The sequence below is a fragment of the Penaeus vannamei genome, chromosome 25 (assembly GCF_042767895.1).
Source record: "Penaeus vannamei isolate JL-2024 chromosome 25, ASM4276789v1, whole genome shotgun sequence".
Lineage (NCBI taxonomy): Eukaryota > Metazoa > Arthropoda > Malacostraca > Decapoda > Penaeidae > Penaeus > Penaeus vannamei.
In genome coordinates, this window is record NC_091573.1 from 10,843,767 (window position 1) to 10,861,266 (window position 17,500).

Here is a 17,500-nt window from a genome sequence, read left to right on the forward strand (position 1 = left end):
TCCCTCCTTCTCTCCACCTCCCTCCCTCCTTCTCTCCACTTTCCTCCTTCCTTCTCTCCACCTCCCTCCCTCCTTCTCTCCACCTCCCTCCCTCCTTCTCTCCATCTTCCTGCCTCCTTCTATCCATCTCCCTCCCTCACCCTCTCCCTCTCATCCTCTCTTCTTCCGCTATTTATTCTCTCCAATTACAACTTTATTTAGGTCACCCCAAGTACTGTTCACTTTAACACTTGTTGAGGCCACAATAAGCCATTTTGACTGGGGGAAAACTCGAAAGTTTCATGATAAGTTTCGGAGAAGTTATGACAATACGAAAGTAGATATTATGTGTGTGTGTGTGTATTGTTATCATTTTTCTATTATCATTATTATCATTATCATCAATATTATCAACATTATCATTATCATTATCAATAATTATTAATTTTATTATTGTCATTGTCAGTATTATCATCATTATTGTCATTACTGTTATCATCGTTACTATTATTACTGTTATCATAATTATTTTTATTACTATTATTATTATTATCGTGATTATCTTTATTTTAACACTACTATTATAATATCTGTTATTAATATGTAATGATTGTTACCATTTTTCCCATTATCATCAATATCAGTATTACTATCATTATCATCATTATCATTATCATTATTGTTATTATCATTATTATCATCATCATAGTTACTATTTTGATTATCACCGTTTTTATTATTATTATTGCTGTTGTTATCATTATTGTTATTATTATAATTATCATTATCATAATTATTGTTGTTATTATTATCATTATCATTATCATCATTATTTTTATTACTATCATTATCGTAAACATTATTGTTATTATTATTATCATTATTATTATTATTATTATTATTATTATTATTAGCGTTATTATTATTGTTATTATTATTATTATTATTATCATTATTATTATTATTATTATTATTATTATTATTATTATTATTATTATTGGTATTATTACTATCACTATTATAATTATCATCATTATCATTATTATTATCATCACAATTGCAATTTTGATTATATTTATTACTCTTATTATCATTACTATTATCATCATCATAATTATCACTACCATCTTTATTATTGTTATCGTTACCATCATTGTTATTATTATCGTTATCATTATCATTATTATTATTATGATTATGATTATTATTGTTATTATCATTATCATTATCATTGTTGCAGTTGTTGTCCTTATCATTATTATCATTACTATCATTATTGATATTTTTATCATTCCCATTATTATTACTATTATATTGCTACTATTATTATTATTATTATCATTATTATTATTATTGTTGTTATCATCATTTGCGTTACGTTTATCGTTATCGCTATTACTAATATTTTTATTATTATCAATATTATCATTATCATAATATTGTTATTATTATTGTTATAATCATTATGATTATTATTAGTCTCATTATTGTTGTTATTATCATTATCATCACTATTGTTCCTATTATTGTGATAATCCTTATCATTATCAACATTGTTATTATCATTATTACTGTTATTACTATTATTATTATTGATATTATTGTTGTTGTTATTATTATTATTATTATTATTATAGTATTAATAATAAGTATTATTGTTATTATCATTATTATTACTATCATTATTATCAATATTATCATTACTATCTTTATTATTATTATTACCATTATCATTATTAATATAATCATTAATTATATCATTATCATAATTATAATTTTCATTATTGTTATTGTTATTTTTATCTAATACAGTTTTCCTTCCCCTTTCCTCCCCTTATTCTTCACTATTTCTTCCTCCTTCCTTCTCCAACTCCTCTCTCTCCCTCTCCATCATCCTTATCTCTCATTCTGTCCCTCTCGTCCTCATCTCTTTCTTTTTCTCCTTTCCCCCCTCCCCTATTTTCTCCTTCCATCTCCCTCTTTCTCTTTCCTCCTTTCGCCCTCCCTCTTACTCTCCTTCTGCCTCTTTCCCCTATTCTTCCTTTCCCGTTTCTCTCCCACTACTCCCCTCTCTGCCTACTCCCTCCACCTTCTTCCTTTCTCCTCCTCTTTCTCCACTTCCGCTCTTCCACCCCTTCTCTCTCCCTTCCTCCCTTCTACTCCTCTCTCTCTCCCTTCTTCCATTCCACCCACCTCCCCTCTCCCTTTCTCCCTTAAACCCCCGTCTCTCTCCCTCCTCCTTTCTCTCCGTTCCTCCCTTCCACTCCTCTCTCTCTCTCCCTTCCTCTCTTCCACCCCCTTTTCTCTCCCTTCTCTTCATCCCTTCCGACCCCCATCTCTCTCCCTTCTCCCTCCCTCCCCCATTTCCCTCTCCCTTACTCCCTTCCCCACTCCCCTCTCCTTCCTTCCTTTCACCCCTTCACCCTCCCTTCCTCCCTTCGATCCACCTCCCCTCTCTCTTCCACTCTTAAACACCCGTCTTTCTCCCTTTCTCCTTCCACCCACTTTCTCTCTTTTCTTCCCTTCTCCCTTCCTCCCTTAACCCCCCAACTCTCTCCCTTCCTCCCCCCCTTCCCTTCCACCCCCCCTCTCTCCCTTCCGCTCTTCTACACTTCCCTCTCCCTTCCTCCCTTCCACCCTCTTCTCTCTCCCTTCCACCCCTCTCTCTCCCTTCTTCCTTCTTCCCTTCCTCCCTTATACCCACCCCCTCTCCCTCCCTTCCTTCCACCCTCCACCCCCTCTCCCTCCCTCCCTTCCACCCACCCTCTCCCTCCCTCCCTTCCAATACCACTCCCCTCTCCCTTCCTCCCTTCCAACCCCACTCCCCTCTCCCTTCCTCCCTTCCAACCCCACTCCCCTCTCCCTTCCTCCCTTTCAACCCCACTCCCCTCTCCCTTCCTCCCTTCCACAGCCCTAGTCGTCCGATACATCACCCGGAGATACATCGGCGAGTACGACCCTTCGCTGGAGCGTGTTTACCCTCACACCGCGGTCGTGGATTCGGAGACGTTGGCGTTCGAAATTCTAGACTCGGCAGGGCATTCGCATGTGAGTGGAAAAAAAAACAGTTGTTCGTTTGTTTATGCATCTATTTGCGTATTTATTCATTTTTTTCTTTGTTTGTTTATGTATTTATTTAATTGTTTATTTATTTATTTATTTATTCATTTATTTATCTTTTTTATTTATTTGTGTTTACCGTCACACCGCGGTCGTGGATTCGGAGACGTTGGCGTTCGAAATCCTAGACTCGGCAGGGCATTCGCATGTGAGTGAAAAACAGTTATTCGTTTGTTTATGCATTTGTTTGTTCATGTTTTCTTTGTTTATTTATGTGTTTTATTTATTTATTTATCTATTTGTACTTATTTGTTTATTAATGTTCTTTTCTATTATCTATGTGCATTTTTTTATTCATTTATCTGTCTATTTGTGTACTTGTGTATGCGTTTATTTGATTATCTGCTTATATGAGCGATTATTTGTTCTTTTTATTAGTTTTGTAACATTTGTCTTGTGTGTAATGAAAATAATTTATTTTTTATCTTTTATATTTCGAAAACATGTAGTTTTTTTCGCTTATTTTACAGTTGCTGTTTTTTTTTCATTTAAATATTTTGAAAGCTAAACGTATGTTCTTTATCATTACTGTCTTTTTTTTTCTTTTTCTTTATAAATGAGTGGATTAGTTTGTTTGTTCGTTTCTTTATTAATTCTTAAATTATTACCTTTTGTTTTCTTTTGACTTTTCGTATCCTTCTTTCCTTCATTAAAAGAGGAAAATTATGTTAATGATTATAACAATAACACTAATGAGAGTGATAATGATGATAATGGCAGTGATATTAATGATATTAATGATAATGGTAATGATACTAAAGATGCTAGGACTGCTACTACTTCTATCTCTATTAATTCTAATGATAATGACAATGATGAGGATAATAATGATGATGATGATAATGATAATGATAATAATGATAAGGAGAATAATTGTAATAATGGTGATGATGATGGAAAGGATGATAATAATAATAACTATTATTATCATCATTATAATGATGATGATAATGAAAAATAATAAAGTAGTAATAATGATAATAATGATAAAGATGATAATAATACAGATAATAATGATAAGGATAAATATAACTATAATAGGAATAATGATGATGATCAAATGATGATAACAAAAATAATGATACTAATGATAATAGTAATAGCAATGATGATAATGATAGTGATAGTAATGATGATGATGATGATGATGATGATGATGATGATGATGATAATGATAATGGTAATAATAATGATAATGATAATGATGACAACAATGATAATAATAATCATACAAATGATAATGATGATAATAAGAGGAAGAGTAAAAAAGTATTAAAGATGATATTAACAATAACAATTATAATGATAATAGTAGTAGTAATGATATTAATGATAATGATGATAATGATAATGGTAATGATAATACTAATTCTGACAAAACAGTAATAATGAAAAGTAATGATAACAACAACAACAACAACCGCAGCAATACTAACAATGATTATGATAATTAAGATGATGAAAATAATGTTAATAACGATAATGATAATAATAATAAATACGATAATCATAATCACAATAAAGATAATGAATAATAAGGATTTCAATGACAAAAGTAGTGTTGATGATAATGATAATGATAATCATGATTATGATAGTGTCCATATTAGTAATGATGATGATAACGATAACAATATCAATAATGATAGTAATAATGATGACAATATTGGTAATAATAGTAATAGTTATAGTAATGACAATAATCATATTATTAAAGATGATAGTAATAATGATAAAGATGATGCTCAAATTGTAATGCTAGCAGTAATAATAATAATGATAATGATAATGATAATTATAATAATAATCATAACAATAATAATAGTAATAATGATAATGATGATGATGATGGTAATAATAATAATAACAATGATAATGTAAATGATAATAATAATATTGATAATAATATATAATAGTAATAACGATAATAACAATAATGATAATGATGGTGATAGTAATCCCAACAATAGTGATAAAAATATAGTAATAATAATAATAAAAAGAGTGATGATAATATGTATGATAATAATAATGATAGAGGTATTAATGATAACAATAAAAATGGTGATAATGATAATAACAATAATTGTAATGATAATAATAATAATGATAATGACAATGGTAATAATGATAATAATAATGATAATGACAATAGTAATAATGATAATAATAATGGTAATGACAACAGTAATAATTATAATAGTAATGATAATAATGATGACAAGAAGAAGAACAATGGTAATAATAATGATAATGATAGTGAAAATGACTATTAATAGTAATAGATAATAATTATCATTATAATTATAATAGTAATAGTAATGATAATAATGATAATAACAATAGTAATGATAATAATGATAATAGTAATCATAATGATTTTAACAATTACAATACTCGTGATGATGATGATAATAATAATAGTAATAGTAGCAATAATAATGATAATAATAATGATAACAATGATAATAATAATGATAATAATAATAATAATAATAATAATAATAATAATAATAATAATAATAATAATAATAATAATAAAGATAATAACAATGATAATAATAGTGATAATGATAAGCATAACAACTATAATAACATTAATAATGATAATGATGACAATAATGATATTAATAATAACAAGAAGAAGAACAATAATAATGATAATGATAATGATAATGACTATTAATAGTAATAGATAATCATAATATTAGTAATGATCATTATGATTATAATAGTAATGATAATGATAATAATAATAAAACAACAGTAATAATAATGATAATAATAATAATAGATAATAATAATAACAATTGCAATAATTATGATAATAATAATAATAATAATAATAATAGATAATAATAATAACAATTGCAATAATTATGATAATAATAATAAAGATGATAATAATAATCATGATAATAATAATAATAAGGATAATAATAATCATAACAATAATGATAATAAGAATAATTATAAATAGATAATAACAATAATAATAATAATAATAATAATAATAGTAATAATGATAATAATAATGATAATGATAATAATGATAACAATAACAATAATAATGAAAATAATAATAACAATGATTATAATGATAATAATGATAGTCATCATAATGCTGATAATAATGTAGTGATGATAATATTGATGATGATAGTGATATTAATGATAATGATTTTGACAATGATTATAATAATAATGATAACAATGATGATAATGATAATGACAATAACAATAATAATAATAATAATAATAATACAAATAATAATTATAATAATAATAATAATAATAAAAACAATGATAATGATAATAATAATGATAATAATAATAGTAATAAAGGTATAATTATCATTATCACTGTTATTATTATAATAATAATGATGATGATGATGATGATGATGATAAATAATAGTAATAATGATATAGATAATAAACATAACAATGATACTACAAATAATGATGAGAATGATAATAACTGATATTACTCTTACTCTTAAAACTGAACAAGAAAAATAGGGAAAGAAATAAAGATGCAAAGAAGAATAAGACAAAAAAAAAGAAAGAAAGAAATGAGAGGAAACCAAAGAAAAAAACAAAAAAGAGGATGTAAGATAATGGTTGTTTTTTTATTGATTGTCACAACGATGGAAATGTTTTTTCCTCGGGTGCGTGGTCACGTGGCTATATATAGAGATTGCTGTGTGCATTCGTGTCTGTGTGTGCTTTTGCGTGTGTGTGTATATCTATCTGTATGTGACTGAGTATGTGTATTTGCGTGTGTTTGTTTTTTGCGTGTGTGTGTATATCTATCTGTATGTGACTGAGTATGTGTAATTGCGTGTGTTTGTTTTTGCGTTTGTGCGTGGGGAGGGGAAGAGTTTAAGAGTATATGCCTGTTGTACCTGTGTTTGTGTACATGTGTTAGAAGTTTGTATATGCCTGTGTATCTCTATGCGAATATGCGGATCTAAATACATGTGTGTGTATGTGTATCAATGCACGTATACATATGTGCGTGTGAATTTTCGTATACATCCATGTATGTGAACAAGGCAACTACCGGAGCATGTATAAACACATGAATGTATGTCGCAGAATGTCTTTGCGTGTGTGGCCAAGTATGCATCCCGCTCTACATAAACATACAAGGCCATTGTTGAGCCAGATTCAAGCTCTTTCTAAGCCGGCGGAGCTCAGCCACGACCCAGGCGCCATTTCCACGTGGACGGGCACCCTCCTCCACCTGCTTCCACTTGCCTCGGTGGAGCGGCTTGTGAAATCCGCCAGCCAGGAGCCAGCTCTTTGTGTCTTTGTCTGTTCGTCCGGCTGTCTGTCTGGCTGGCTGTCTGTCTGCCTGTCTGTGCGTCCGGCTGTCTGTTTGTCTGTCTGCCTGTCTGTCTGGATATCTGTCTGTCTGTTCGTCCGACTGTCTGTTTGCCTGGATAGATGTCTGGCTGGCTGTTCGTCCGGCTGTCTCTTTATCTGTCTGCCTGTCTGACTGTCTGGCTATTTCTCTCTTATTGTCTCTGATTGTCTCTGTATCTCTCTCCTTCTGTCTTTCTCTGCGTCTCTGTCTGTCTCTGTCTCTATCACAAAAATGCGCGCGCGCGCGCGTGTGTATCATAATAATGATAATGGTGATAATGATAATAAATATTGATGATAGTAATCATGATGATAATGATACTGATGATAATAACAATAATGATAATAATAATGATAATGCTGAAAATGATAATAATGGCAATGATGATAACATTGATAATGATAATAGTATTAAATGATGATAATGATAATGATGATATTTTAAATTATAAAAATAATAATATTGATAATAATGATAATAATAATTATCACAATAACAATGATAATAGGAGTGAAAATAGTAATAATTATAATGATAATAATAGTCATTACCGACATATTAGTATTAGTAATTACATTAATAACAGTAATAATTATGATGATGATAATGATAATGGTAAAGATCTTGATAATGATAATAATCATGATAACGATGATAATGATAATGGTAAAAATTATAATAATGAGGATAATGAGAATAATGACATTCATGATAATGGTAAAAAAATGACAATAATGATGAAAGTAATAATAATAGTACTAATAATTACGGTGATCATAAAAGTAACAACGATAATGATAAGATAATAATGATAATACTAATGATGATATAAAAGATAATGATAATGATGATAATGACAACGAAGACCTGATAACAATGAGCAACAGGATGTGGATCTTATTTTTTTCCTTCCTGGTAGTAACTTCTTTTCCTTTTGAAGAAGCTGACCTTGTTGCGTATTAATGAACAGCCAGTAAAGAGAGTATAAGGAATTGGTAGATAAATAGAGAGAGAAAATAGATAGATAGAAGAGAGAAGGAGGGAGAAAGAGAGACACACACAGAGAGAGAGAGAGGGGGGGGGGGGGGCAGGTGAAAAATGTAACCATCCTTAGCGGAATTCATTTCAGGTAAATTTCGTTGTGAAGTGTTCAGAAAATAACATAAAAAGTGTTCTAGACCCCCCTTCATCACCAGTACCCCCACCCCCCCTACCCCACTACTCCATTTTCCCTCCCCCCATCCCTCCCCTCCATCACTCATCCCCACCCCTCCCCCCACCCTCCTCCCCTCTCCCCCACCCTTCCTCCTTCCCCACCCCTCTCCCCCACCCTTCACCCTCTCTCCCCACCCTTCATCCCCCCACCCTTCTCCCCCCTTCCACCCTTTACCCCCCCACCCTCCACCCATCACCCCCGTCCCCCACCCTTCCTCCCACCGCCACCCATATAAGGCCACTTAAACACACCTCAACCGCATCAAGACTGAATCCTGGTTGATTTGCAACTGGAAATCTGACCTCATTGTCTCTCCCTTGGCAACGAGTGCAAGGCGCTTTGGTTCTTATGGCAGGTGTCATTCTTCCTCTGTACTCTTGTCTTTCCGTTTTTTTTTCTCATTCTCTTTCGTTTTTTTTCTTTCTTTAGTTTTTGTTTTAAAGTTTTGGTCTTCCTGTTTTCTTTCTTTCTTTCTGCCTTCCCTTTTGCCTATTGTTCTCTCTCTCTCTCTCTTTCTCTTTCTCTTTCTCTTTCTCTTTCTCTTTCTCTTTCTCTTTCTCTTCTCTCTCTCTCTCTCTCTCTCTCTCTCTCTCTCTCTCTCTCTCTCTCTCTCTCTCTCTCTCTCTCTCTCTCTCTCTCTCTCTCTCTCTCTCTCTCCCCTTTCTCTCCTACTTCCTCATTCCCTCCCCTCCCCCCTTTCTCTCTCTCTGTCCCTCTAATCCCCTCTTATTCCCTTCTCTTCCCCTCCTTCTCCTCCTTATCCCCCTCTCGCAATATACAATATATGCATCAAGTATTCACACCTTGCTTGACCTTTCGTATCGCCCTCCCACACGCAGCCAATAGCAGAATGACCTTTCCTGTTTGACCTTCCTCTTCCTCCCGTGTTATCGCTGTCTTATCGACCTCTGTGGTGGATTGGGCGATTGGATTGGATAGACTAAAGGATGGATGAGTGGATAGGTGGGTGGGTGGATGGATGGATCAGTGGGTGGATTGGTGGATCAGTAGGTGGATTGGTGGATCAGTAGGTGGATGGGTTGATAGGTGGGTGGGTGGGTGGATGGATCAATGGGTGGATTGGTGGATCAGTAGGTGGATGGGTTGATAGGTGGGTGGGTGGATGGATGGATCAGTGGGTGGATTGGTGGATCAGTAGGTGGATTGGTGGATCAGTAGGTGGATGGGTTGATAGGTGGGTGGGTGGGTGGATGGATCAATGGGTGGATTGGTGGATCAGTAGGTGGATGGGTTGATAGGTGAGTGGATCTGTGGGTGGATGGGTGGATGGATCAGTGGGTGGATGGGTGGATCGGTGGGTGGGTGGGTGGTTAGATGCATAGGGCGGGTGGATAGTTGGATAGGGCGGGTGGATGGATGAATGGGTGGATCGGTGGGTGGGTGGGTGGATTGGTGGATCGGTGGGTGGGTGGGTTGATAGGTGAGTGGATGTATGGATCGGTGGGTGGATGGATGGATCAGTGGATGGATGGGTGGATAGGAGGGTGGGCGGTTGGATGGATGGATGGGTGGATATCGCGGGTGGATGGGTTGGTAGGTGGGTGGATGGATGTGTGGATTGGAGGATGGGTGGATAGGTGGGTGGGTGGGTGGATAGATGGATCAGTGGGTGGATGGATGAATAGGTGGGTGGATAGATGGATTAGTGTGTGGATGGATGGATGGATAGGGCGGGTGGATCGGTGGGTGGGTGAGTGTTTGGATGGATGGATGTGTAGATAGAAAGTTGGATTGGAAGAAGAATGGAGGAATAGACCGTATATGGACAAACGGTATATTCAGATAGATAGATAGTACAAACATACATATATATATATATATATATATATATATATATATATATATATATATATATATATATATATATATATATATACATATATAAGAAAGAGAAAGAGGAAGGGAGAAGACAAGAGAAGAAGAAAAGGAGAAAGGCAGAAGACAATGACGAATAAAAAACAAAGAAGAAATTAGAAAGAGGGAAGACAAGCCGGAATACGACTAAAGAAAAATGAAAAGAAGAAGAGAGGAGAGCGAAAAGAAGTAAGAGGCAAGAGAGAGATAAAAGAGGACAAGGAAGAGCGAAGAAAAGCGAGTAAAAGGTGATTGGGTGCGCCTGCCTTAGCAACAATAAACTCTGAAGGTATATAGGTCTGCGGTTGGTGGGGGGGGGGGGGCGAGGCGAGGTGTAGGGGGAGAAGCTGGGGGAAAAAAACAAGAGTTTAGGGGAAAAGGTAGAGAGAGAGAGCAGGGCTAAAAGAAATTCCCTGTGTTTATTAGGTCTATAGGCTTATTTCCCTTGATAATCCCGGCCATCGGGTGTCTAGATAAAAGGAAGGAAGGACAGGAAACCGATAAACGAGGCATGGATAGGGAACAGGAGAAGTGGAGATTTCCCGTTAGTAAATAGTGCCATTGTTCGATATTAAAATCAAAGGGGGTAACTCAAGTATTGGTGGAGGGGAAATGGAATAATAGAGAGAGAGAAAGAGAGAGAGAGGGTGGGGGAGGGAGAGACAGAGAGACTTAGAGGGAGAGAAAGAGAGAGAGAGAGAGAGAGAGAAAGAAAGTACATTACAAGTATTTTTAAGCGTGATGTGGGCAGTTATACACATACACTTATATAAATGTGTGTGTGTTGTGTGTGTGTGTGTATATGTGTGTGTGTGTTGGCGGGGAGTACTCTCTCTCTCTCTCTCTCTCTCTCTCTCTCTCTCTCTCTCTCTCTCTCTCTCTCTCTCTCTCTCTCTCTCTCTCTCTCTCTCTCTCTCTCTCTCTCTCTCTCTCTCTCTCTCTCTCTCCCTCCCTCTCCACTAGTTATTCAGTATTGTCCCTCACCATTATCAGTATCACCACCACTATTATCAATTTTATTCGGGCTTCTTACTTTTCTTTCGCTTCATCCTTCTTCCATCTCTTTCTCACCACCTTTCGCATCCGGTTTTCCATAACTTTTGTTCGTTGTTTACACAGTGGAATAACATTGTTGACAAAGAGCATTTTGACAAAGAGTTCGGTGAAGCAAGTTCAGACAGGTAGAAGACCGGGAAAGGTTGCTTGTCTTGTATTATTATTATCATTATTATTATTATCATTATTATTATTATCATTACTATTGTTATTATTATTATTATTATTATTATTATTATTGTTATTATTATTATTATTATTATTATTATTATTATTACTATTATTATTATTATTATTATTATTATTATTATCATTATTATTATTACTATTATTATTATTATTATTATTACTATTATTATTATTACTATTACTATCATTATTATTATTATTATCATTATTATTATCATTATTATTATTATTGCTATTATTATTATTATTATTATTATTATTATTATTATTATTATTATTATCATTATTATTATTATTATTATTATTATTATTATTATTATTATTATTATTATTATTATTATTATTATTATTATTGCTATTATTATTATTATTATTATCATTATTATTATTATTATTATTATTATCATTATTATTGCAATTATTATTATTATTATTACAATTATTATCATTATTATCATTAGCATTACTATCATTATTATTATTATTATTATTATTATTATTATTATCATTATCATTATCATTTTTATTGTTATTATTATTTATTTATTATATTTTTTACTTATTATCACCATTAGCATTATTATTTTATTCTAATTTTTATATATCATTATCATTAGCATTTTTATTATTATCATTATTATTTTTGTTTTGTTCTGTTTTCTGTTTACTATTATTATTATTATTATTATTGTTTTATTCTATTTTTCATTTACTATTATCATTATTATTAATGTTTTCTTATATCTTTTATTTATCATCAGTATCATTATTGTTGTTTTATTATATAATTTATTTATTATTATCAGTGTTATTATTGTTTTATTATCTATATTATTATCCCTTATTATCATTATTCCATTCCATTTCTTTATTTATCATTATCATAATTATCTCATTCTATTTTTTTCATTTATCATCATTATTATTTTATCTCCTGAAGGGTCATAGAGTCTCGATACCGAGCGGAAAGTCTCGGAAAAAAGCCTTTTGTTTTCTTTTATTTTTCTTCCTTACCCTTTCCTTTTGTGTTATCATTCTTCTTCCTATCTCTTATTTACTGATTTTTTCCTCCTTTTCACTACTTTTTCATTATTATTCTCCTTCCTATCTCTTATCTCTTTATTTTCTTCCTTTCCCTTGCCTTTTTTTTATTCCGTTTTTTTTTTACTTTACTTTTTTATCTAATTTCTTTCCTTTATTTTAATCTTTATTTATTTTTTATCTATCTTTTTTATTTGTCTTTCCTTTACCCCTTTATTCTCCTTTCTATTCCTTACCTCATAATTTTTCCTTCTTTTCCCTTCTTCCTTCAATTTCCTTCCTTACCCTTCTTTTCTTATTTTCCTCCCTTTCCCTTTAGCTTTTATTCTCCTTTTCTTTCCCATTTCCTTCATTCTCTTTCTTTTCCCTTCTCTCATTATTCTCATCCCTTTCCCTCTTCCCTTTCCTCCTTTTCCCTTGTACCTTTATTCGCCATCCTACCTCTCCCACCTTTACTTTCTTTCCTTTCCCTTACCCCTTTATTCTCCTCATCTCTTTCCCATCTCCTGTTTTTTTTTCTCTCTCTCTTACTCTGTATCCTTCAAAGTTACACCGATATAAGCTTGTTTTTCTTCCTGGAAAATGTTGAGTTACTGTTTGGTCTTAACGTGTGAATCAACCTAGAGTATGATTTGCTGTTGTTTGCAGACGCAGGATGTAGGCAGTTCCAGACATACACTTATATAAATGTGTATGTGTGTGTGTGTGTGTGTGTGTGTGTGTGTGTGTGTGTGTGTGTGTGTGTGTGTGTGTGTGTGTGTGTGTGTGTGTGTGTGTGTGTGTGTGTGTTTGCAGGGAGTACTCTCTCTCTCTCTCTCTCTCTCTCTCTCTCTCTCTCTCTCTCTCTCTCTCTCTCTCTCTCTCTCTCTCTCTCTCTCTCTCTCTCTCTCTCTCTCTCTCTCTCTCTTCACTAGTTAAAAAGTGCTAAGAATTTTGCGTCAGTTAAATTAACTTTACTTATATGATAATGATATTGATGATTACAAATTAAAGATAGTATATATGATGATAACAAATGTGACTTTGCATATTCATGGAACGCAAATATTGATAATGATATTGATGATACGACAGGGATTGATTAGATTAAATTGTTTAAAGGTGGGATATGAAGTATAGTATAATCTTTTTAATAACTATCTCAAATCTTTCTTTTAGTAAAAACAAACTAGCAAATTAAATTCTTGTCCCGTTTACTATTGCAGGTTACACAGTACAATTGAATACAGTACAGTGATCAATGTCCCTCTAATAAAACATCACAATAGACCAGTATTTGAGGTAATTAATAATCATTATAGTTTCCCATGCACTTCCTTTTTCTCATATTACATAATTTCATCCGAGACCTGATTTCATGCTATTTTAAACCTCGCTCGATATGTTTATGCTGAATCAACAGAGCTATGAAATACGTAAGCGAGATGAAATGAGATGAAAGTGATTAGAATAAGATAAAAAAAATACTCATAACAAAATAACCATAAAGATAATCATAACTATATGGGTGGTAATATCATGATGAGAGTGCTATGTCATCTCACTCCATCCAACCAGACACAGACATCAAAATAAAGTGAAAAGGAATTATTTCATACACTCCCATTACGTTGTTAAGCTGTCATGCTGTTTCACTGATGGGAAGAAGAGTAATGACGCTGATATTCGTGATGATGATTATGATGATGATGATGACGGCCACGATGCTGATGAAATGGTGATGATAATGATCATAACAGAAACAACGACAGTAATATCAGTAATAATTACGGCAACAACAGTATCATAACAACAAAGCAACAATAACTACGTGAACAATGATGAGGATGATAATGATAATAGTATTGATGATAATGATAATGACTATGATAATGATAGTGATAATAGTCATATGTTAACAGTAATGATAATTGATGATGATAGTGACAATGATGATAATAGTAATGATAATGATGAGTGATGGTGATAGTGATAATGATGATAGTATTAATGATAATAGTAATGGTAAGCATAAACATTGCAGTTGTTCTTACTATCATTTTTATTACCATCTTCAATATCATCATTATTATTAGCATTATCACCATTATTGTTATCATTATCATTATTATCATCATCACATTATCAACAAAAATAACAGTAATCATGATACCATTATAATGTTTTTGTCATCATTATTATTACCCTTTCCTTTCTTTTCATTTATATCATCATTATTATTATTGACTCCCTAATCCCATGCCCATTGTTGCCATGGGGGGGGGGGTTAGGAGACGGAGACTGGGACCCAATGCTGAGGATCCTCCGTGCCCCCTCGACTAAGCTAATTTTGCACGTTCTCTTTTCGTTTCCTCTTCCCCTTTTCGTTTCCTTCTCCTTCTCTTCTCCAACTCCTTCTGCTTCTTCCTAAGGTGTGAGAGCCGTGTTGAAAGGAGGAAAGGATGACTTTGTGCCAGTCACGATCGGCCTGAGGGAGCAATGGGCTCGGTGTTCAAATAGCCTCGCTGATTTCAGTTCTCCCGACCCCCCAACCCCAGGCTCTGCTTTGACCGCGACTGAACACTGCTACTACTATCTCCTCCATCCAGGTCAATCCTCAATCTCCAGGAAATATTCCTCCTCTCCCAGCATCCCTACTTCATCTCCTCCACCCTTACAGCTTTCTTCATCTCCCCCTTTCTTCATCCTCCCTTATTATTATCATTCTTGTCGTCTGCCTCACCGCTGTACTACTTCTCTCAGCACTACTCCCTCTTCCACACTACTCTCTCCACTACCACCGTCTCTGCAAACATCTGGAATACTCCCAGCCATTTGGGATCGATCTTTTGTAATCCTCCCACAGCCCCGAACCCTGACAACACTCTCCTCTTCCTGCAATATCTAAAAAACCCGATCGCCCCCGCCTTGTCACACATCCGAATCCCAAACTACAGTATATCGGTATCAACCTTCACTGACTTGACTGACAAACTCATCCCTCCCTTAGTGCTTGCATCCGAACTGTCTCCATCTCCACGACAAGGATTGGTCAGATTGTGGAGAAGACTTACTCGCCTGCCTCATGGGCTATGATGTAGTATCAGTACAATGCTACTCCATTCCCCCTAAAGGCCCTCGTAAATCCCCCGCCAATGTTGCCAAGATTACTTTCCGTAGACATGACCTCCCTCTACGTATTCATGTTGGCAGAGAATCCTTCCCTGTCCGACCATATCAGCCTCCCTCCCGCAAGTGTCAGAATTGGCGTCGAGGCCATCCTGTCAAACGCTGCCGTTCCAAATCCCGGTGCCTTCTATGTGCCCAACCTGGTCATAATCGATGAAACTGCTCTGCACAGTCATGCACGTGTGGTAGTTGTGGCGGCTCCCATAATGTATTTTATAGGGGCTGCCCTACCATGACTCTGAGACGGGAGTGGCAACTCTCAGATTCAAACTTAAGCGAAGCCAGACAAGAAGACGTCGATGAGGTTTATCACTCCTACTCCAATAACGTCCTTCGCTCTGCCCTTCCCTTTTCCTCCCTAGATATTTCTACATCTCCCCAAGTATCTCTTCCTCATCCCGCTTCTATCCCTTCCCTCTCTCAGTCAATTTTTTTTGCCATTCTAAATCCAGACAGCCCAACCTCCACCACTATTTCAGACACTCCAGTCACTACTTCCCCGGTACCTTCCCTTTTCCTCGTCGCACAAGACAAACTAAACGCTCCACCCCACCTCCAACCCTATCCTCTTCTCCGTCAACCTCTCCCTCCATCCCTCAAACATCTGTTCCCTCTTCTCCTCCTCATAAGAAAAAAAATGTTTCTCCCCAACCAACTCCACTTCAGGAACTCAAAGACACTACACTACAATTTATCCATCCTCCAATCTTCTACACTCAAAGTAACTGCCGACGTCCATCCTCCTCCTATTCATGTCCCCCCTACACCCCTTCCTCCCACTCCCTCACAACGCATCCCATCCCCCCTTCCTCTCCCATCATTCCTTCCGTTTCCCCCTGGATGCACCCGTGACCCTTTGTCACAACAACCCACTTCCCTAGATTCTCTCCCTCCTGACATTTCTCCTGAAACTATGATCTAACCGCCCTTAAACCCCTTTCCCCTTTCTTACTCCCTATCCTACCCTACGGACATCCTCACAAAATCCCACACTTCTTTTGACAACTTCCCTTCCTCTCTGAACTGCTACACGACTCCTGACAGCACATTCAGCTATTCAGCAATCAACTGTAGATTCCCACACCTCTTCTTCTGACAACTATTACCCTTGTTAATCCCTGCCTTTGCCCATGTACTCACCCTCTCTACCCTTCACCCTTTACCCAATTTGAGCCATACTGTCCTGAGCTGCTGTACGACTTTCGACAGGTATATTTACTCATCATCTAACCCCCTCTGTACCCTTTTCACTACACCTTTCTAATGTACTCTATGACCTTTGGCTCAAGCACATTTATTTTGCTCTGTAATCATTTTCCATTACTTATTGATATTGTTGATATCATGAAGATAACGGTTATTTAACCCCATAATGAAATATAGCAAACAGATTGCGTAGAATTTCTCTCTCTCTCTCTCTCTCTCTCTCTCTCTCTCTCTCTCTCTCTCTCTCTCTCTCTCTCTCTCTCTCTCTCTCTCTCTCT

At 34.7% G+C, this 17,500-nt stretch overlaps 1 protein-coding gene across 2 annotated transcripts in view; it reads left to right on the forward strand.

Annotated features, from left to right (window-relative positions):
* LOC113813669 (ras-related and estrogen-regulated growth inhibitor) overlaps positions 1 to 17,500 on the forward strand; it is a 95,201-nt gene that overhangs the window by 52,359 nt on the left and 25,342 nt on the right. For both annotated transcript variants that reach the window (XM_070139118.1, XM_070139119.1), the window contains exon 3: positions 2,891 to 3,027. In XM_070139118.1, coding sequence (XP_069995219.1) covers positions 2,891 to 3,027 — 137 coding nt within the window. The remainder of the gene's footprint in view (positions 1 to 2,890; positions 3,028 to 17,500) is intronic.